We start from the raw sequence: 21,751 nt of genomic DNA on the forward strand, positions 1-21,751 counted from the left end.
ACCCGATACACACTTGGCAGGTTCCTGATACACTCAAACCCCATATACGCCTGGTAGGGTTCTGATACAGAGAAACCCCATAAACACCGGGCATGTCCTGATAAAATGAAACCCAATGCACACCTGGCAGCATCCTGATAAACTCTGAAACCCCATACACAACTGGCAGGATCCTGATACACTGAAACCCCATAGACACCTGACAGGCTCATGATACACTGTGAAATCCCATGCACACTTGGCAGGATCCTGATACACTTTCAAACCGCATACACACCTGTCAGGATGTTGAGATACTGTGAAACCCCGCACACATCTGGCAGAATCTTGATACGCTGTGAAACCCCATGCATACCTGGCAAGATCCTGATACACTATGAAATCCCATAGACACCTGGCAGGATCCTGATACACTGTAAAACCCCATACACACCTGGCAGGTTCCTGATACACTGAAACCCCATACGCACCTGATACGGTCCTGATACAGAGAAACTCAATACACACCTGGCAGATTCTTGATAGACTGTGCAAGCCCATCACACCTGGCAGAATCCTGATACACTGTCAAACCGAATACACACTTGGCAGAATCCTGATAATCTGTGAAACCCCAGACATATCTGGCAGGAGCCCTCTTCCAGGTCATCTATGTATATTGTAAACTGTTGTGGTCCCAGCACCGAATCCTGTGGCACACCAGTAACCACCGATTTTCAACCCGAAAAGGACCCATTTATCCCGACCCTCTGCTTTCTGTTAGCCAGCCAATTCTCGATCCATGCTAATCTATTTCCTCTGACTCCGCGTACCTTTATCTTCTGCAGTAACCTTTTGTGTGGCACCTTATCGAATGCTTTTTGGAAATCTAAATGCACCACATCCATCGGTACACCTCTTTCCACCATGTTCGTTATATTCTCAAAGAATTCCAGTAAATTAGTTAAACATGATTTCCCCTTCATGAATCCATGTTGCATCTGCTTGATTGTACTATTCCTATCGAGATGTCCCGCTATTTCTTCCTTAATGATAGATTCAAGCATTTTCCCCACTACAGATGTTAAACTAACCGGCCTATAGTTTCCTGCCTTTTGTCTGTCCCCTTTTTTAAACAGAGGCGTTACATTAGCTGCTTTCCAATCCGCTGGTACCACCCTAGAGTCCAGAAACCTTTGGTAGATTATGACGAATGCATCTGCTATAACTTCCGCCATCTCTTTTAATACGCTGGAATGCATTTCATAAGGACCGGGGGACTGGTCTACCTTGAGTCCCATTAGCCTCTCCAGCACTACCCCACTAGTGACAGTGATTATCTCAAGGACCTCCCTTCCCACATTCCCGTGACCAGAAATTTTTGGCATGGTTTTTGTGTCTTCCACTGTGAAGACCGAAGCAAAATAATTGTTTAAGGTCTCAGCCATTTCCACATTTCCCATTATTAAATCCCCCTTCTCATCTTCTAAGGGACCAACATTTACTTTAGTCACTCTTTTCCATTTTATGTATCGGTAAAAGCTTTTACTATCTTTTTCTATGTTTTGCGCAAATTTACTTTCATAATCTATCTTTTCTTTCTTTATTGCTTTCTTAGTCATTCTTTGCTGTCGTTTAAACTTTTCCCAATCTTCTAGTTTCCCACTAACCTTGTCCACCTTATAAGCATTGATTTTTAATTTGATACTCTCCTTTATTTCCTTGGTATCAATGGCTGGTTATCCCTTCTCTTACCACCCTTCTTTTTCACTGGAATATATTTTTGTTGAGCTCCTTAAAAGTCCTCTACTGTTCCTCAATTGTGCCACCGTTTAGTCTGTGTTCCCAGTCTACTTTAGCCAACTCTGCCCTCATCCCACTCTAGTCCCCTTTGTTTAAGCATAGTACGCTCACTTGAGACATTACTTCCTCACCCTCAATCTGTATTACAAATTCAACCATACTGTGATCACTCATTCCGAGAGGATGTTTTACTAGGAGATCGTTTATTATTCCTGTCTCATTACACAGGACCAGATCTAAGACAGCTTGCTCCCTTGTAGGTTCTGTAACATATTGTTCTAAGAAACAATCCCGTATGTACTCCAGGAATTCCTCCTCAAGGCTACCCCGTATGATTTGATTTGACCAATCGATATGTAGGTTAAAATCCCCCATGATTACTGCCGTTCCTTTTTCACATGCACCCATTATTCCCTTGATTATTGTCAGCCCCACCGTGAAGTTATTATTTGGGGGCCTATAAACTACGCCCACCAGTGACTTTTTTCCCTTACTATTTCTCATCTCCACCCACAATGTTTCGACATTTTGTTCATTTGAGCCAATATCCTCTCTCACAACTGCCCTGATATCATCCTTTATTAACAGAGCTACCCCACCTCCTTTCCCTTGTTGTCTATCTTTCCGAATTGTATATTTAATTCCCAGTCTTGGCTACCCTGCAACCACATTTCTGTAATGGCCAGTATATCATACCCATTTGTAATGATTTGTGCCGTCAACTCATTTACTTTGTTTCGAATGCTGCGTGCGTTTAGGTAGTGTGTTTTAATACTAGTTTTTCTACCATGATTTTTAGTTTTGACTCCTCCTGCAGCCCCTTTATATTCATGCATATTGTCCCTTCCTATCACATTGTGGTTTACACTTACTACAGTGTTACTCCGCTCTGTTGTCTCCTGCCTGTTGCATTCTTTTTTGGGGTACTGTTCATCTGAGCTCTCACAAACTCTAACGAGCTCAGAGCCCTCTCCTGGGTTCCGAATACTCCTCGCATTGAGGCACCGAGCTTTCAGGCTTGCCTTTTTATTACACTTTGACCGTTTAGAATTTTGCTGTACAGTGGCCCTTTTTGTTTTTTGCCTTGGGTTTCTCTGCCTTCCACTTTTACTCATCTCCTTCCTGTCTTTTCCTGATACAGAGAAAACTGATCCACACCAGGCAGGTCCTGATACAATCAAACCCAATACACACCTGTCAGCATCCTACTTGTCGGGGAAACCCCATACATACCTGGCAGGATTCTGATACACTGAAACCCCATACACACCTGGCAGGGTCCTGATACACTGATACCCCATACACACCTGGCAGGATCCTGTTACAATGTGAATCCCCATGCACACCTGGCAGCATCCTGATACACTGAAATCCGATACACAATGGCAGGATCCTTATACACTGAAACACCTTACACAGCTGGCAGAATCCTGATAAACTGTGAAACCCCATACACACCAGGTAGGATCCTGATACACTGTGAAACCTCATACACAGCAGGCAGGGTCCTGATACACTGTGAAACCACATACACACCTGGCAGGATCCTGATACACTGTGAAACCCTATACACACCTGGTAGGAGCATGATGCACTTAAACCTGATACACACCTGGCAGGATCCTTATACACTCTGAAACCCCATACACAGCTGACGGGATCCTGATACTCTGAAACCCCATACACACCTGGCAGGATCCTGATACATTGAAAGTCCATACAGACCTGCCAGGATCCTGATACACTGTGAAACCCCATACACACCTGGGAGAGTCCTGATACACTGAAACCCCATACACGCCTGGCTGGATCCTGATGCACTACGAAATTCCATATATACTTGGCTGGATCAGGACAAACTGAAACCCCATACACACCTGGCAGGATCCTGATACACTGTGAAACCCAATATACAACTGGCTGGATCCTGATACACTGAAACTCCATACACACCAGGCAGGTTTCTGATATCTGAAACCACATACACAGCAGGTAGGATCCTGATACCCTAAAGACCCATACACTCCTGGCAGGGTCCTGATATTCGGAAACCCTATGCTTAACTGGCAGGATCCTGATAGACTAGGAAACCCCATCTACACCTGGCAGTATCCTGATACACTGTGAAACCCCATGTACACCTGGTAGGACCCTGATACACTTTGAAACCCCATCCACAACAGACAGGATCCTGATACACTGTTGAACCCCATACACACCTGGCAGGATGCTGATAAACTGAAAGCCAACACACAACTGGCAGGGTCCTGATACACTGAAACCACATATACACCCGGCAGGATCCTGATGCACTGTGAAAGCCCATGAACACCTGGCAGGATCCTCATATACTATCAAATGCATACACACATGGCAGATTCCTGATATTCAGTGAAACCCCATACACATCTGGCAGGATCCTGATACACTGTGAAATCCCATACACATCTAGCAGGATCCTGATACACGGTGCAACCCCATACACACCTGGTAGGATCCTGCTGCAATTAAACCTGATACGCAGCTGACAGGATCCTGATACGCTCTGAAATTCCATACACAGCCGAAAGGATCCTGATACTCTGAAACCCCATACACGCCTGGCAGAGTCCTGATACACTGTGGAACCCAATATACACCTGGCTGGATCCTGATATGCTGAAGCCCATACACACCGGGCAGGTCCGAATGAAATGAAAACCAATGCATACATTGCAGCATCCTGATACACTCTGGAACCCCAATACACAACTGCCGGGTCCTGATACACTGACAACACAGACACAACTGGCAAGATCCTGCTACACTGAAACCCCATATATACCTGGCAGAGCCCTGATACACTCTGAAAGTCCATGCACACCTGACAGGATCCTGGCACACTGTGAAACCTCATACATAACAGGCAGGATCCTGATACACTGTTAAACCCCATACACTTGGTAGGATCCTGATACACTGAAATCGCATGCACACCTGGGAGGGTCCTGTTACCGACGAACCCCATACACACAGGGCAGTTCCTGATACGATGAAACCCAATACACACCTGGCAGCATCTTGATACACACTGATACACCATACACATCTGGAAGATTCCTGATACACTGAAAACCCATACACAACTGGCAGGATCCTGATGCACTGAAACCCCATAGATACCTGGCAGGATCCTGATACACTTTGAAAGCCAACGCACACCTGGCAGGATCCTAATATACTGTCTAACCGCATAAACAACTGGCAGAATCATGATAATCTGTGAAATCCTTTACACACCAGGCAGTAAACTTTTACACTGTGAAACCCAATACACAGCTGGAAGGATCCTGATATAATGTGAAACACTAAACACACCTGGCAGGAGACTGATACACTGAAACGCCATACACACCAGGCCGGATGCTGATACACTGAAGCACCAAACACACCTGGCCGGATGCTGATACGCTGAAACCCCATACACACCAGGCAGGATCCTGAAACACTGTGCAACATCATATACACCTGGCTGGATCCTGATACGCTGAAAACACATACACACCAGGCAGGCTCTTGCCACCCTGAAACCCCATATATACCTGGCTGGGTCCAGACGTACTGAAACAAAATACACACCTGGCAGGTTGCTGATACACTGAACTCCGATACACACCTGGCAGGATCCTTATAAACTGAAACCCCATAAACACCTGGCAAGATCCTGATACACTGTGAAACCCCATACACACCTGGCTGAGTCCTGATACACTGAAACCCCATACACACCTGGCCGGATGCTGATACACTGAAACCCCATACACGCCTGGCAGGTTCCTGATACACTGTGAAACACCATATACACCTGGCTAGATCTTGATACGCTGAAACCACATACACACCAGCAGGATCCTGATAAACTGAAACCACATACACACCAGGCAGGCGCCTGGCACCCTGAAACCCCATATACACCTGGCAGAATCCTGACATACTGAAACAAAATACACACCTGGCAGGTTGCTAATACACTGAAATCTGATACACACCTGGCAGGATCCTCACACACTTTGAAACCCCATACACATCTGACAGGTTCCTGATACACTGAAACCCCATAAACAGCTGGCAGGATCCTGATACACTGTGATACCCCATACACACCTGGAAGGTTCCTGATACACGGAAAGCCATTATATATACATGACAGGAATCTGATACACTGTGAAAGCCTATACACACCTGGCAGGAATCAGATACACTTTAAATCAAATGCCTTCAACCAAACGTTAAGTTTTACCTGCATCTCTTGAAATCTGTCTCACTGTAAATTATAGGGAATTAGGAGGTGCAATGCAAACCATTAAAATATCATCATTTCACAGCACGGTACAAGAAGTTAGAAAGTGTTCGATCGGATGGAGAAAGTGTACAGATGTTCATACAGTTGAACATTAATCCGTGGAGGTTTGTGAGGAAAAGGCAGTGTTCAGCGTGACTGGGAATTTATTGGCTAGCTTCCTAACGACAGTGAAATGAAGAACCGCATTCTACTCACAGAATAGTTATTTAATTCAGGAGTCCTTTTTAGACCCAATCTAATGACGAATGGAAACACAGTTGTAATTTCCCAAAGTTTCACCATAGGAATCTAAGACGACAATGAAAGATAGAACGGTTCAAATGAACGGTGCATGTTTTTGCTCTAACATTACATTGAGCGAAGTGGGAGTAGTTCTATTTCTGATTCTAATCGATGATATTTCAGGACTGTTATAAAAACACATTCAATGGGTGTATATGTAAAACTACGAAAAATTGTTCTCAAATTCTGAAACACAAATAGCTGGAGAATGATTATGGACAAGCAAAGGCCATTGGGCCCAAATAACACTTTCCCTGTTAGAAGTGAACTCTCCTACCGCTCCTATCAGTATATTCGCAGAACAATGTTCCATTCTCACTGGACCCCAGTAACATTGTCGCTTTAGTGTCCGTCCCGGGTCCGCCCACACTATAAATCTTTGGGTAGAAGCATTATTCTCACTTCCTTTCTTCTGACTTAAGTTTTTTCCCATTAATTAATTATTTTCCTTATTCTGAGCCTCCTTCCTGCATAAAAGTTGTGAAGTCCATTAAAACGTTTCAGTAGCGAAGTCTCTTGCACAAAGAAAATATATCAAATCCCCTCACCGTTCCCTCAATTTCAACTCCTGATACCTTAAATCATCTTTCTCTTTCCCCTTTGTACATCAGAATGACAGTAACCTTGACGAGTGATCATGTGACTACAGAAGTGCTGGTTCAATCCCAGAAAATCTGCCCCAGTCCTGTATCAGCAGCAATTTATCTCCTGTCTATTCACAATGTGATCCTATCTCAGTGCGCACAATACCACAGATAATCTGCACTAGTCCTGGAACAGTAGCCATTTATCTCCTCTCTCTGTACAGTCTGCCCTTCTCTCAGTGCAGACAATACGCCAGATAATCTGCCCCAGTCTTGAAACAACAGCAAAGTATCTCCTGTCTGTTCACAGTCTGCCCTCCGCTCAGTGCACAAAATACCCCAGAAAATCTGACCCAGTTATGTAACGGCAGCAATTTATGCCCTGTCTCTGTACAGTCTGCTCCTCGCTCAGTGCACACAATACCCCAGATAATCTGCCCCAATTCTGAATCAGCAGCAATGTATCTCCTGTCTATTCACAGTGTGCCCCTCTCTCGTTGCAAACAACAACCCAGATAATCTGTCCGAATCCTGAAACAGCAGCAATTTATCTCCTGTCTATTCACAGTCTGCCCCTCTCTCAGTGCACACAATACCCCAGGTAATCTACCCAGTCCTGAAACAGTAGCACAATGTATCTCCTGTCTATTCACAGTGTGCCCCTCTCTCGTTGCAAACAACAACCCAGATAATCTGTCCGAATCCTGAAACAGCAGCAATTTATCTCCTGTCTATTCACAGTCTGTCCCTCTCTCAGTGCACACAATACCCCAGCAAATCTGCCAATTTCCTGGAACAGCAGCAATTTATCTCCGGTCTATTCACAGTGCACTATCTCTCAGTGCACATAATACCCCAGATAATCTGGCCGAATCCTTGAACAGCAGCAATTTAACTCCTGTCTATTCACAGTCTGTCCCTCTCTCGGTGCACAAAATACCCCAGATAATCGGACCGAATCGTGGAACAATAGCAATTTACCGCCTGTCTATGCACAGTGCGCTCTCTCTCAGTGCACACTGTAACCCAGGTAATCTGCCTCATTCTTGGAACAGCAATATTGTATCTCCTGTCCATGCGCAGTCTGTTCCTATCTCAGTGCACAAAATACCCCAGATAATCTGCCCCAGTCCTGGAACAGGAGCAATTTACCAACTGTCTTTTCATAATCTGCGCCTCTCTCAGTGCTCATAATCTCCCAGATAACCTGCCCCAGTCCTGAAGTAACAGCAATATATCTCGTGTTTATGCACAGTCTGTCCCTCTCTCAGTGCACACCAAACTCTAGATACCGTGCCCAAGTCCTGAAACAGCAGCAATATATCTCCTGTCTATTCACAGCATGATCCTCTCTCGGTGCACACAATACCCCAGATAATTTGCACAGTCCTGGAACAGCAGCAATATATTTCCTGTCTCTTCACAGTGTGCTATCTCTCAGTGCACACAATACCCCAGTTAATCTGCCACAGTCCCGAAACAGTAGCAATTTATCTCCTTTCTACTCACAGTTTGCCCCTCTCTCAGTGCAAACAATACCCCAGATAACCTGCCCCAGTCCTGAAACAGCAGCAATTTACCTCCTGTCTCTGCATAATATGTCCTTCTCTCAGTGCACACAATTACCCAGATAATCTGCCCCAGTCCTGTAATAGCAGCAATTTATCTCCTGTCTCTGCACAGTATTTCACTCTCTCAGTGCACACAATTCCCCAGATAATGTGCCCGAATCCTGGAACACCAGCAATTTACCTCCTGTCTATTCACAGTCTGGCCCTCTCCCAGTGCAGACTATACCCCAAATAATCAACCCCATACGTGGAACAGCAGCAATGTATCTCTCGTCTATTCACAGCGTGAAGCTCTTCCAGTGCACGCAATATCCCAGGTAACCTCCCCAGTCCTGAAAAGCAGCAACTTATCGCCTGTCTATTCACAGTGTGATCCTCTCTCAGTGCAGGTAAACTGCCCAGTCCTGAAAAATCATTAATTTATCTCCCATCTATACACAACGTGATCCTCTCTCAGTGCACGTAAAATCCCAGGTAACCTGCCTAGTCTTGAATGAGCAGCAATTCATCACCTGCCTATTCACAGTGTGATTCTCTTTCAGTGCACACAATTACCCAGATAATCTGTCCTAGTCCTGGAACAGTAGCAATTTATCTTCTGTCTCTGCACAGTCTGCAGCTCTCTCAGTGCACACAATACCCCAGAAAATCTGACCCAATTCTGGAACAGCAGCAATATATCTCGTGTCTATTTACAGTCTGCCCCTCACTCAGTGCATACAGTATCCCAGAAAATCTGACCCAATTCTGGTACAGCAGCAATTTGTCCCGTTTCTCTGCACTCTCTGCTCCTCGCTCAGGACAAACAATATCCCAGATAATCTGCCCTAATTCTGAAACAGCAGCAATTTATCTCCTGTCTATTCACAGTCTGTCCCTCTCTCAGTGCACACAATACCCCAGGTAATCTACCAATTTCCTGAAACAGCATCGATTTATCTCCGGTCTATTTACAGTGCACTCTCTCTCAGTGCAAACAATACCCCAGATAATCTGCCTCAGTCCTGCAACAGCAGCAATGTATCTCCTGTTTATTCAGAGTTTGTCCCTCTCTCAGTGCACACAATACCCCAATAATCTGCCCCAGTCCTGGAACAGCAGCAATGTATCTCCTGTCAATTCACAGTGTGCTCTCTCTCAGTAAGGAGAGGTTTGGGGAGGGACTTCCAGAGCTGAGTGCTGAAGCTGGTGACACGGCCACCAAAGGTCGAATGGTGAAAATCGTGGATGCGCAAGAGGCCAGAATATGAAGGGGCGCAGACATCTCTGTGGTTTCTTGGGCTGGAGGAGGTTACAGAGATAGGGAGTGGTCGAGGCCTTCGAGATTTTGGGACACTAGGCTGAGAATGATTTAATTGTGGCATTACCGGAACGGGAGCTGATATAGGGGTGATGGGTGAACGGGACATGGTGCGCGTCAGGATATGAGCAGCGCAGTTATGTATGAGCTTAATTTTACGGAGTTTGCAGCAGAGTTAAGAATGAGCTCACAATTACGGAGGGTCCAGGGTAGTAGGTCTATCAACAGATCTCACAGATACACTGCTCAAGTCCCAATACTGTAACAGTGGATATTCTGTACATTCACAGTCTGCCCCGCACCAAGTGCACACACTAATCCAGATACCCTGCTGAATCCAAATATAATAACAATGGGTATTATGTATATTGACAACTGTCCATCTCTCTGAACACGATACACAAGATCCGCTGCTCAAGGCTTGGTCTAATAGTGAGACCTCTGACCATTCAGTGTGTCCCACATCCAGAGCACACTACCGCAAATAACCTGTCCAAGGCCTGATATAATAAGGTATTCTATTAATTCACAGTGCCTCTCTATTCCGGTGTGCACATTAACCCAGATAACCTGCCCAAGGCCTGAGCTGATAACAGTGGGCTCCTGACCATTCGCAGTCTATCTCTCATCCAGTGCACACACTAGCCCAGATAACAAACCAAGGTCTGATCTGGAAACAGTAGCACTCCTGACCATTCACAGGCTGTTCATCTACAACTGATATCCAATGTCATATTTCCTATTTCTGCAGCAGATAAGCAGCACGAATGGTTTCAAAGATTGACCCACTAGAACCTCAACTACCGTATAACCAGGATCATGTGTGGATTATAATGTGATGTCTATAATACCGGGCAGACAGAATAGTATTACCCACCAGAAGGAAAATATCACCTTCATAGAAATCTGCATGTTAAGTGAATATTTCTCGGGCATTTTTTACTTTCTAGTGAGGTTTCCATTAACTGAGATATAATTTTAACACACACGTCTATTCAAGCTGTGAATTAAATCTTGCAAGATTCTAGTGAATACTAATGTGATCTAAACAATATGTTTTCAAATCAATATAACGCATATTGAAACCACTTCCTGCCTGTTCTATTTGAAGATGTTCAACAGAAACACAGGAAAACACTCCTGGTACAAACTGAAACACTGAGCGTGAATACTATCTTAATAAAGGAGAAGGTTAGGGGTTTCCAGCTGGTTAATCGATATGCTGAGCTAACGGTCATTTCTACTGTGCGAGATCGGACATTTGTGGAACATGAACTGCTGGCAAGAGGCCGAGACCATGAAGAATGGACAAAGAAACATCTCCGGAGAGAACTGGAGAAAATCCGAACTGATCAACTGTTCCAGAGCAGTTTTTCCCGTAACAAATCTAATTCTGGGAGTTCAGCAGCAGTGAGCGGAGTCGCGGGGATTGGAAAGACAACACTGGTACAAAAGATTGTTCATGACTGGGCAACTGGGAAAATATACCAACACATTCAATTTGTTTTCAGCTTTAAATTCCGCGATTTAAACGCTATTAACTGTAGAATAAACCTGAGGAATCTGATACTGGATCAGTATCCTTACTTTGGGAATATTCTAAGAGAGCTCTGGAGGAACCCAGAGGGATTGCTGTTTATATTCGATGGTTTGGATGAATTCAAGGACACGATCGATTTTGCTGACAATCGAAGAAATACAGAACCTCAGTACAGGTGCGCAGATCCTGAAGACTGGTGTGAAGTGTCTGACATTGTGTACAATTTAATACAGCACAAGCTGCTCCCAGGATGTTCAGTGCTAATGACCAGTCGCCCCACTGCATTATATTTATTGGAAAAGGCTGAGATCAGTGTCTGGGCTGAAATCTTGGGATTTGTTGGTGAAGAACGGAAGGAATATTTCAACAAGTTTTTTGAAGATCAGGCGGTGGCAGCAGCTGTTTTCAAACACGTGGAGGAGAACGAGATTCTATACACAATGTGCTACAACCCTTCATACTGCTTTATCCTCAGTCTGTCACTGGGTCCCTTCTTTACACAAAGAGACAGGAAACATCAGCGAGCTCCCAAGACCATCACCCAACTATATTCCTACTATATCTATAACATTCTGAAAAACCACGGGCGAGAGATTGAAAGCCCCCGTGATGTGTTACTGAAGCTCGGTGAGATGGCCTTCAGAGGAGTCTCCGAGAAGAAGATTGTGTTCAGAAATGGAGATTTGATCCAGTACAATCTGCAACCTTCCCCGTTCCTGTCTGGATTCATGATGGAACTTTTGGAGAGAGTGGATTCTGCCCGGAGCGTGGTGTACACTTTCCCGCACCTTACCATCCAAGAGTTTGTAGCCGCACTCACACAATTCCTCACTCCCGATCCCGGGGACATCCTTAAACTCCTCCGTGCAGCCCACAGCAAGGAAGATGGGCGATTTGAGATATTTCTCCGTTTTGTTGCTGGTCTCTCCACCCCACATACAGCTGCACCCCTGGAGGAGTTTCTGGGTAAATTTCTTCATCAAACGATCTGCCGAGTGATTGACTGGGTGAAGGAAAAGGTTCAAGAACAGATTGGGAACATACAGAGTGAAACTGGTCAAAGGAACCTCCTGAACACTTTCCACTATTTGTTTGAGTCACAGAATACAACACTGGCTCAGCTCACAGTTGGATCTGTGGAAACACTTACATTTAGTAGAATAACATTGACCCCGATTGACTGTGCAGTCCTGTCTCATGTTGTTGCACTCTGTGATACATTTAAACACTTCGATGTAGACTACTGCAACATTCAGTATGAAGGACTCCAGAGGCTTGGACCCATACTGCACAAATGCCAGGTGTTGAGGTAACTGTTTATTTGTCTCTAACTGTTAGGTGAATTGTCGAACAGTCACGATTATGTTGTTGCTCATTAACGAAGGTAAAGAAACAGTTCAGTTAAACCAGAGAGAAGCAGATTCAACACAAACATTACCAATAATTAGAAGATCGGTTAGTAATTCCCTAAGGGCTGGAGAATCCAGAACGTTTCCTTGTGGACAAGAAGAGATTTTACAGACTTATCGGATCAGCAAATACAGGTCAATGAGTATCTGACAATCTAATTAAAATAAATAATATGTATTACAACTGGACAGCGCAATGTAAACATAATATAATCCGGCATTAAAGATAAAATTAATTTAATGTTTTCCAGGACCAGCGTTTCAACTGGAAAACGGAACTAAACGCTAGTTTAAATCACTAACTGAGATATTTGCTCCAATGCCGCGCAAAGTCTGACTTCTGGAGGGGGACGTTTCCTGGATTAGGAATATTGGGGAATCGAGAATTCTTGCATCTGTAAAACGTAGAATTATTTACAGTCCTGAACATTAGGACAAGAATTCTATTAATGTTCTTCAACCTGCCGGTAAAAGGGTTCCAATCTAGCGTGGTGTGGGGTATTATCCCCGGGGTACAGACACACACATGCCCAATCTAGCGTGGTGTGGGGTATTATCCCCAGGGTACAGACACACACATGGCCAATCTAGCGTGGCATCGGGTATTATCCCCACGGTACAGACATACACATGGCCAATCTAGCGTGATGTGGGGTATTATCCCCGGGGTACAGACACACACCGGCCAATCTAGCGTGGTGTGTGTTATTATCCCCAGGGTACAGACACACACATGGCCAATCTAGCGTGGCGTTGGGGATTATCCCCAGGGTGCAGACACGCACATGCCCAATCGAGCGTGATGTGGGGTATTATCCCCGGGGTACAGACACACACCGCCCAATCTGGCGTGGTGTGGGCTATTATCACGGGTTACAAAGACACATTGACCAATCTAGTGTGGTGTGGGGTATTATCCCCGGTGTACAGACACAGACCGGCCAATCTAGCGTGGTGTGGGGTAATATTCCCGGAGTACAGACGCACACCGGTCAATCTAGAGTGGTGTGGGGTATTAGCCTCGGGGTACAGATACACTGGCCAATCTATCGTGGTATGGGATATTTTCCCCGTGGTACAGACACATACGGGCCAGCGGTGGGGTCTCGCACACAGCGGGCAGCTCCAGGTTAAACCGGGGGAAATGTACCCTCGAATTCCCCATTGTGTGAGGCCCCGCTCGGGGAGAGAACTTCCGAAAATTCCCCAAAAACATTCGAGCCAGTTAAACCTGGAATACATGTGAAGCCAGTTTATTAGGGAATAGAGTGAGCGAGACCCGTCTTCTATTAACTTCGAGTACAGTGAATTTTAAACCTTGTAACGGGACAGCCTAAACTCTCCTGGAACATAAAATCCTGGGGCTGGATTATACAGCAACAGTTTGCGCCATTTCACAATATAACTCACCCCGAGATATTATACTGATTAATATAATGCACAGAGTATAAAGCACACGGAATCATCACTTTATCATTTAATTCTGGGAAAATCGCCCCATTCCTATAAAACTTATTTAAGGAGCTTTACAAATGAAACAAACTTTCCCAAACTTGATGGGTCCGGTAACTGAGTTCCAGGAGGGAAATTCTGATCATCAGGGAATGAGACTGGAGTGAGGGACATTGTAAGGCTTCACACCGACAGCACTTTGTTTAATTAATACATTTAATAACAGCCCTTGAATTCATAGAGAGTTGGAGAGAGTGAGATTCATGGTCAGTGATAGGAAACCCGGATTATTAAATTCCTGAAGTACATTCAGTGATTGCTGCAATATCTGAGATAAAAAATTTCTCAAATCCGGGGTTTGGTTCAGTTTGTTTCTCACTGTCTGTGTGTGTTTAGACTGAGTGGCAATGAACTGGGCGATTCAGGAGTTAAACTGCTGTCTGCGCCTCTGAGGGACCCTGACTGTAAAATACAGGAACTGCGGTAAGTACCAGACTGCGTGAGATTGTGTTTATAATAACTGGATGTCTGCCATGGAACATTATTACAGTTGAACGTCCCAAATCCGGCAACCTCGAGACCGAGTCCGAGCCTGGTTTCGTGTTTTTCCGGACTTCGGAACGTGTTCCTGATGTCCAAAATCCGGAAACACCCGAGTCCATGTTCGGGTATTTCCAGACTTCGGAAGGTCAGAAAGTGGTGGACGGCGAGAGGGTGGAGAGCTGCTCTCCAAGGAACTGTTCGTGTCGCCAGTCCGTCCAGGTTTGGCCAGGCAGGACCCCGCCGCCGTGGAGCTGTTTCGGCGAGCCGGTGAGGAGGGACCGAGGTAAGGGCCGCGGCGGGGCCCCAGGTTCGGCGGGTCCGGTTTCCTGAACATTTTACCGATTCGGGACGACCCTGCCACCAACCGGGTTCTGGAAAATTCTGTTTCACGGAAATCCCGATTTTCGACGCTCAACCTCAGTAATAGTTTTACTAATAATAATGTTCAGTGTTTATTAATATCAGTAATAGTGTTATTGATAAACATTGAACATTATTATTAGTATCAGTAATAGTGTTATTAATAAACACTGAATATTATTGTTAGTATAAGTAATAGTCTTATTAATAAAGACTGAACTTTATTATTAGTCTCAGTAATAGTCTTATTAATAAACACTGAACATTGTTATTAGTGTCAGTAATAGTCTTATTAGTAAAGACAACTGAATTATTCGTATCAGTAATAGTGTTATTAATAAACACTGGGGATTTACTCCGATTCCTGCTATTACTCTCTCTGATTCCCAGGCTGTTTGCTGTGGGTCTCACAGATTCTTGCGCCAAAGATCTCGCCTCCGCTCTCAGTATAAACCGCTCACTAACGGTTCTGGACCTGAGTTTCAATAAACTGGGAGATTCAGGAGTGAAACATCTGTCTGCGGCTCTGAGTGACCCGGACTGTAAAATACAGGAACTGCGGTAAGTAACAGACTGTCTGAGATTGTGTTAATAAACACTGGATGTCTGACACTGAACATTATTATTGTATCAGTAATAGTGTTGTTAATAAAATGTATGATTACTCTGATTCCAGTTATTTCTCTCTCTGATCCCCAGGCTGCAGGCTGTTGGTCTCACAGGTTCTGGTGCCGAGGATCTCGCCTCCGCTCTCAGTCCAAGCCGCTCACTGACGGTTCTGGACCTCGGTAATAATGAATTGGGAGATTCAGGAGTGAAACTGCTGTCTGTGGCTATGAGGGATCCGGACTGTAAAATAGAGAAACTTGTGTAAGTACCAGATTTAAATCTGATCGAGCAGCTCAAAACTGGGCATCCATGAGGTAAACAGCAGCAGGAATGCATTCCACCAGAATCAGTACCCGCATGTCTCGGCCCATCCCTCACTGCCGTTAACATCAAGCCAGTGGACCAATGCTGGTTCAATGAGGAGTGCGGAAGTGCATCCCAGAAGCAGCATCAGGCACACCTAAAATGAGGTGCCTACCTGGGGAAGCTGCAACACAGGACTACATGCATGCAAAGCAGCGAATGCAGCATGCTATGGACAGAGTAAAGAAATCCCACGATCAACTCATGAGATCAATGCTGTGAGGTCCTGGCACTTCCAATCGTGAATGGGGGAAGACAATTCAACAATAAACGGGAGGTAGAGGCTCCGTGAATATCCCATCCTCAAAATGGCAGGGCCCTGCACGTGGGTGCAAAAGACAAGGCTGAAGCTTTTGTAACAACCTTCAGCAAGTAATACCATGTGAATGACTCATATCGTCCTCCTCCTTAGGTCCCCACCATCGCAGAAACCAGTCTTCAACCAATTCGATTCACTCTCTATGTGATGAAGAAAAAGCAGGGCACACTGGATACAGCAACATCGTGGATTTTGATGACTGGGGAGCAGTGGTGTGTGGAGAGGAGCTTTGCCTTTCGAATGTATAGTGTAAAGCACATGCTCTCGTACGCCTCCCTGAAAGTATTAAAGAAGGCTTAGAGTTCGGCCTCCGAGTGTGCACAGAAGCAAGCGTCACCTGCGTACTGTACTTCAATGACAGAGGATGGGACAACTTTGGGTCTGGACTGGAGGCGGCCAAATTTGAACAGATTCCCGTTTGTTCTGTAAATTATCTCCACTCTAGCAGGGAACTTGCTGTGGGTAAGAGGAAGCATTGCAGGAAGGAAGATCGAGAAGAGTGTTGGTGCGATGACACAGCCTTGCTTCACCCCAGTCCGAACGTGAATTGGGTCTGTGGTGGATCCACTGTTTAGGATCACGGCTTGCATGTCATCGTGGAGCAGGCGGAGGATGATAAACTTTTCAGGGCAGCCGAAATGGAGGAAGACGTTCCAAAATCTCTAAGGGTTGACAGTGTCGAAGGCATTTGTGAGGTCAAAGAAGGCCGTGTACAATGGTTAGTGCTGTTCCTTGCATTTCTCTTGTAATTGCCAAGCAATGAAGATCATGTCCATTATTACCCTTATTTGGCAGGATCCGCATTGCGACACTGAGAGGGGCTCTTCAGCCACGGGGAGAAAACGATTGAGGAGGATTCTTGCAATGAAATTCCCTGCAGGGCAATTTTTCTACACTTTTAGGAGTCGGACTTGTCGCCATTCTTAAAGATGGTCACGATAACGGCGGTTCTCAGATCTCCTGGCATGCTGTCACCTTTCCAGATAAGGGAAATTAGGTCATGTATTCATGCCAATGGCGCCTCTCCGCCCATGTTTTAATGCTTCGGCGGGAATTCCATCTGCTCCTGGTGCCTTATTGTTCTTCAGCTGCCGGATGGCCTTTTCTTCCTCACGGAGGACTGGGGTTGTGCTGAGATGTTGGCGGGTAGCATGCTGCGGGAATGGGTCGAGGGCATTCCTGTCGAAGACAAAGTCTCGGTAAAGGAGATCTTCGAAGTGCTCCTTCCAGTGGGCACTGACTGCCTTTCAGTTCCTGATGAGTACCTCCCCGTTCTTGACCAGCAGTGGGATGGTGCCCCGTGTCCTTGGGCCGTAGGTGGTCTTGACTATGCTAACGAATCTTCGCACATCGTGGTTGTCAACCAGCTGCTGGATCTCCTGTGCTTTCTCCACCCACAAGCTGTTCTTTAGGTCGCAGGTTTTTTCATGGACCTCGGACTGCAGAACTGCTTTCTTGCTCTCGAGTTGGGTTGCTGTTTCAAGTTCAGAAATACCTTGCGCTTGCAGCTTATTATCGCTTGGACCTCCTGGTACTGTTTATTAATACAACTATTACTGATAATAAAGTGTTTATTTTTTTTATTCGTCCCGGGATGTGGGAGCGACTGGCAAGGCCAGCATTTATGGCCTATCCCTAATTGCCCTTGAGAAATGATTCTGAGCCACCGCCTTGAACCACTGGAATGGCAATATATTTCCAAGTCAGGATTGTGTGTAACTTACATAGAAACATAGAAACATAGAAAATAGGTGCAGGAGTAGGCCATTCGGCCCTTCTAGCCTGCACCGCCATTCAATGAGTTCATGGCTGAACATTCAACTTCAGTACCCCATTCCTGCTTTCTCGCCATACCCCTTGATCCCCCTAGTAATAAGGACCTCATCTAACTCCTGTTTGAATATATTTAGTGAATTGGCCTCAACAACTTTCTGTGGTAGAGAATTCCACAGGTTCACCACTCTCTGGGTGAAGAAGTTCCTCCGCATCTCGGTCCTAAATGGCTTACCCCTTATCCTTAGACTGTGACCTCAAGTTCTGGACTTCCCCAACATTGGGAACATTCTTCCTGCATCTAACCTGCCTAACCCCGTCAGAATTTTAAACGTTTCTATGAGGTCCCCTTGGAGGGGAACGTGGAGGTGATGGTGTTCCTCTGCGTCTGTTGCCCTTGTCCTTCTAGGTGGGAGAGTTCACGGGTTTCGGAGGTATTGCCAAAGGATTTGTGGCGATGGTAGATGGGACCCAGTGCAGCTACGGTACATTGGTGATGGAAGGAGTGAACGTTTAAGCTGTGGTGGCGATCAAGCGGGCTGCTTTGTCCTGGATGGTGTCGAGCTCCTTGAGTGTTGTTGGAGATGTACTCATCCAGGCGAATAAAGAGCATTCCATCATACTGCCCTGTACTGCCTTGTAGATGATGGAAAGGCTTTGGGGAGTAGGAGCTGACACACTCGCTGCAGAATCCCCAGACTCTGACCCGCTGTTGTCGTCAGAGTATTTATGTAGATTGTCCAGTAATGGTTCCATTCAATGGTGACCCCCAGGATGTTAATGGGGGATTTTACGATATTAAAGTCGTTGAATATTAAGGCGAATTCGCTAGACTCTTGCTTGGGAGAGATGGTAATTGTCTGGTAATTGTGTGCTAAGAATGTTACTTACCACTTCTCTTCCCAAGCCTGAATGTCATTAAGGTCTTGCTGTATCCGGGCCTGGAATGTTCCATTATCTGAGCAGTTGAGAATGGAATTGAACACTGTGCAATCAACAAAGTACATCCCCACTGTTGACATTATGAACGAGGCAAGGTCATTGATGAGGCAACTGATCCGTGTTGGGCCTCCGACACAGCCCTGAGGCAATGTACTGGAGCTGTGACGATTGAACTCCAATGACAACAATCATCTTCCTTTGTGCTAGGAATGAATCCAGCCAAAGGACAGTTTCCCCTTATTCCCATTGTTTTACTCGGGCTCCTTGATGCCACACTCGGTCAAATGCTGCCTTGATGTCGAGGGCAGTTACTATCAACTCAACTCCAGAATTCTGCACTCTTGTCCATGTTACGACCAAGGCTGTACTGAGGTCTGGAGCTGAGTGGTTCTGGTGGAACCTAAACTGAGCATCAGTCAGCAGGTTATTGGTGAGTAAATGCCGGTTGACAGCACAGGCGATAAAGCCTTCCATTACTTTGCAGATGATTGATAGTAGGCTGATAGGGCAGCAATTGATCGGATTTGACTTTTCCTGCCTTTTGTGGACAAGACATACCTTGGCGGTTTTCCACATTGCCTGGGCAGATGCCAGCGTTGTAGCTGTAATGGAACAGCTTGGCTGGAGGTGCGGCTAGTTCAGGTGCACCTGTCTTCAGCAGAACAGCCGGGATATACACTGATGTCTGTTATTTCACTCCCTGATCCGCAGGCTGTGTGCTGTCGGTCTCACAGATTCCAGTGCCGAGGATCTCGCCTCCGCTCTCAGTACAAGCCACTCACATACGGTTCTGGACCTGGATCACAATAAACTGGGAGATTCAGGAGTGAAACTGTTGTCTGTGGCTCTGAGGGACCCACACTGTGAAATACAGGAACTGCGGTAAGTACCAGATTGTGTGACATTGTCTTTATATTCACTGGATGTATGGCACTGAACATTATTATTAGTGTCAGTAATGGTGTTATTAATAAACACTGATTATTATTAGTGTCAGTAATAGTGTCACTAATAATAATGCTCAGTGTTTATTAATATCAGTAATATTGTTATGAATAAACCCTAAATATTATTATTAGTATCAGTAATAGTGTTATTAATACACACTGAGGATTTACTCTGATTCCTGTTATTTATCTCTCTGATCCCCAGGCTATGGGCTGTCGGTCTCACGGATTCTTGTGCCGAGGATCTCGCCTCCGCTCTCAGTACAAACCGCTCACTGACGGTTCTGGACCTGGGTAATAATGAACTGGGAGATTCAGGAGTGAAACTGCTGTCTGCGGCTCTGAGTGACCCGGCCTGTAAAATACAGCAACTGCGGTGAGTACCAGACTGCGTGAGATTGTGTTAATAGTTTTCGGATGCCTGACACTGAAAATTATTATTAGTGTCAGTAATAGTATTATTAATAAACACAGAGCACTCTAATTTGTATATGTGGTAGTGTTACTAATAATAATGTTCAGTGTTTATTAATATCATTAATAAACACTGGGGATTTACTGATTCCAGTTATTTCACTCTCTGATCCCTAGGCTGCAGGCTGTCGGTCTCACAGATTCTTGTGCCGAGGATCTCGCCTCAGCTCTCAGTACAATCCCCTCACTGACGGTTCTGAACCTGGGATTGAACTCCTTCACAGACCGATCTGTCCCCGCTCTCCGCCGTCTCATACTGACCTGTCGGAGTCTGGAGTGGATCGCGTGAGTGTTTGTGTTAATGGTGAATATAATAAGTAAATATAAATGGGATTCAGTCTCTTTTAGAGAAATATGGGTCTAATTATTATTGAAATATTAACCACTGTTATTTACACGGCTAATCAATCTGTTTATCACTGTTTAATCGTTAATCTGTTTCAGGCTCGGGATGAATCGGTTCAGTTCAGTCGGAAAGAGACCCCTGGAGTCGCTGCGGGGATACAGGCCCGGATTGAGTGTGTATGTGTGACCATTTCACTGCATGACCTGCACTGCTCAGATTGTGTGAAAATTTAACTGTATGACCATCACTGCTCCCATTGTGTGAACATTTCACTGTATTAACATAACTGCTCTCATTGTCTGAACATTTCACTGTATGGCTATCATTGCTCTCATTGTATGATCATGTCACTGTATGACCATCACTGCCCTCAATGTGTGAACATTTCAATGTATGATATTCACTGCTGTCATTGTGTGATCATTTCACTGCATGACCATCACTGCTATCATTGTGTGAACGCTTCACTGTATGACCATCATTGCTCTCATTGTGTTAATATTTCACTGTATGATCATCACTGCTCTCAATGTATGAACATTTCAATGTATGACCATCACTGCTGTCATTGTGTGATCATTTCACTGTTTGACCATTATTGTTCTTATTCTGTGAACATTTCACCCGATGTCAATCACTGCTCTCATGGTGTGAACATTTCACAGTATGACCATCATTGCTCTCATTGTATGAACATTCCACTGTATGACCATTTCTGCTCTCCGTGTGTGAACATTTCACTGTATGACCATCTCTGCTCTCATTGTGTGAACATTTCACTGGGTGACCATCACTGCTCTCATTGTCTGAACA

General features: G+C 45.2%; 1 protein-coding gene across 1 annotated transcript in view; it reads left to right on the forward strand.

Annotated features, from left to right (window-relative positions):
• The window catches only part of LOC139230480 (NACHT, LRR and PYD domains-containing protein 3-like), a 41,804-nt gene extending 20,680 nt beyond the window's left edge, over positions 1-21,124 (forward strand). Inside the window, exons 4-11 of the mRNA XM_070862302.1 lie at positions 10,973-12,710; positions 14,659-14,745; positions 15,556-15,726; positions 15,865-16,035; positions 19,883-20,053; positions 20,324-20,494; positions 20,710-20,877; positions 21,037-21,124. Coding sequence (XP_070718403.1) covers positions 10,973-12,710; positions 14,659-14,745; positions 15,556-15,726; positions 15,865-16,035; positions 19,883-20,053; positions 20,324-20,494; positions 20,710-20,877; positions 21,037-21,124 — 2,765 coding nt within the window. The remainder of the gene's footprint in view (positions 1-10,972; positions 12,711-14,658; positions 14,746-15,555; positions 15,727-15,864; positions 16,036-19,882; positions 20,054-20,323; positions 20,495-20,709; positions 20,878-21,036) is intronic.
• The last annotated feature ends 627 nt before the right edge of the window (positions 21,125-21,751 follow it).

The sequence above is a fragment of the Pristiophorus japonicus genome, chromosome 19 (assembly GCF_044704955.1).
Source record: "Pristiophorus japonicus isolate sPriJap1 chromosome 19, sPriJap1.hap1, whole genome shotgun sequence".
In the NCBI taxonomy this organism is placed as follows: domain Eukaryota; kingdom Metazoa; phylum Chordata; class Chondrichthyes; family Pristiophoridae; genus Pristiophorus; species Pristiophorus japonicus.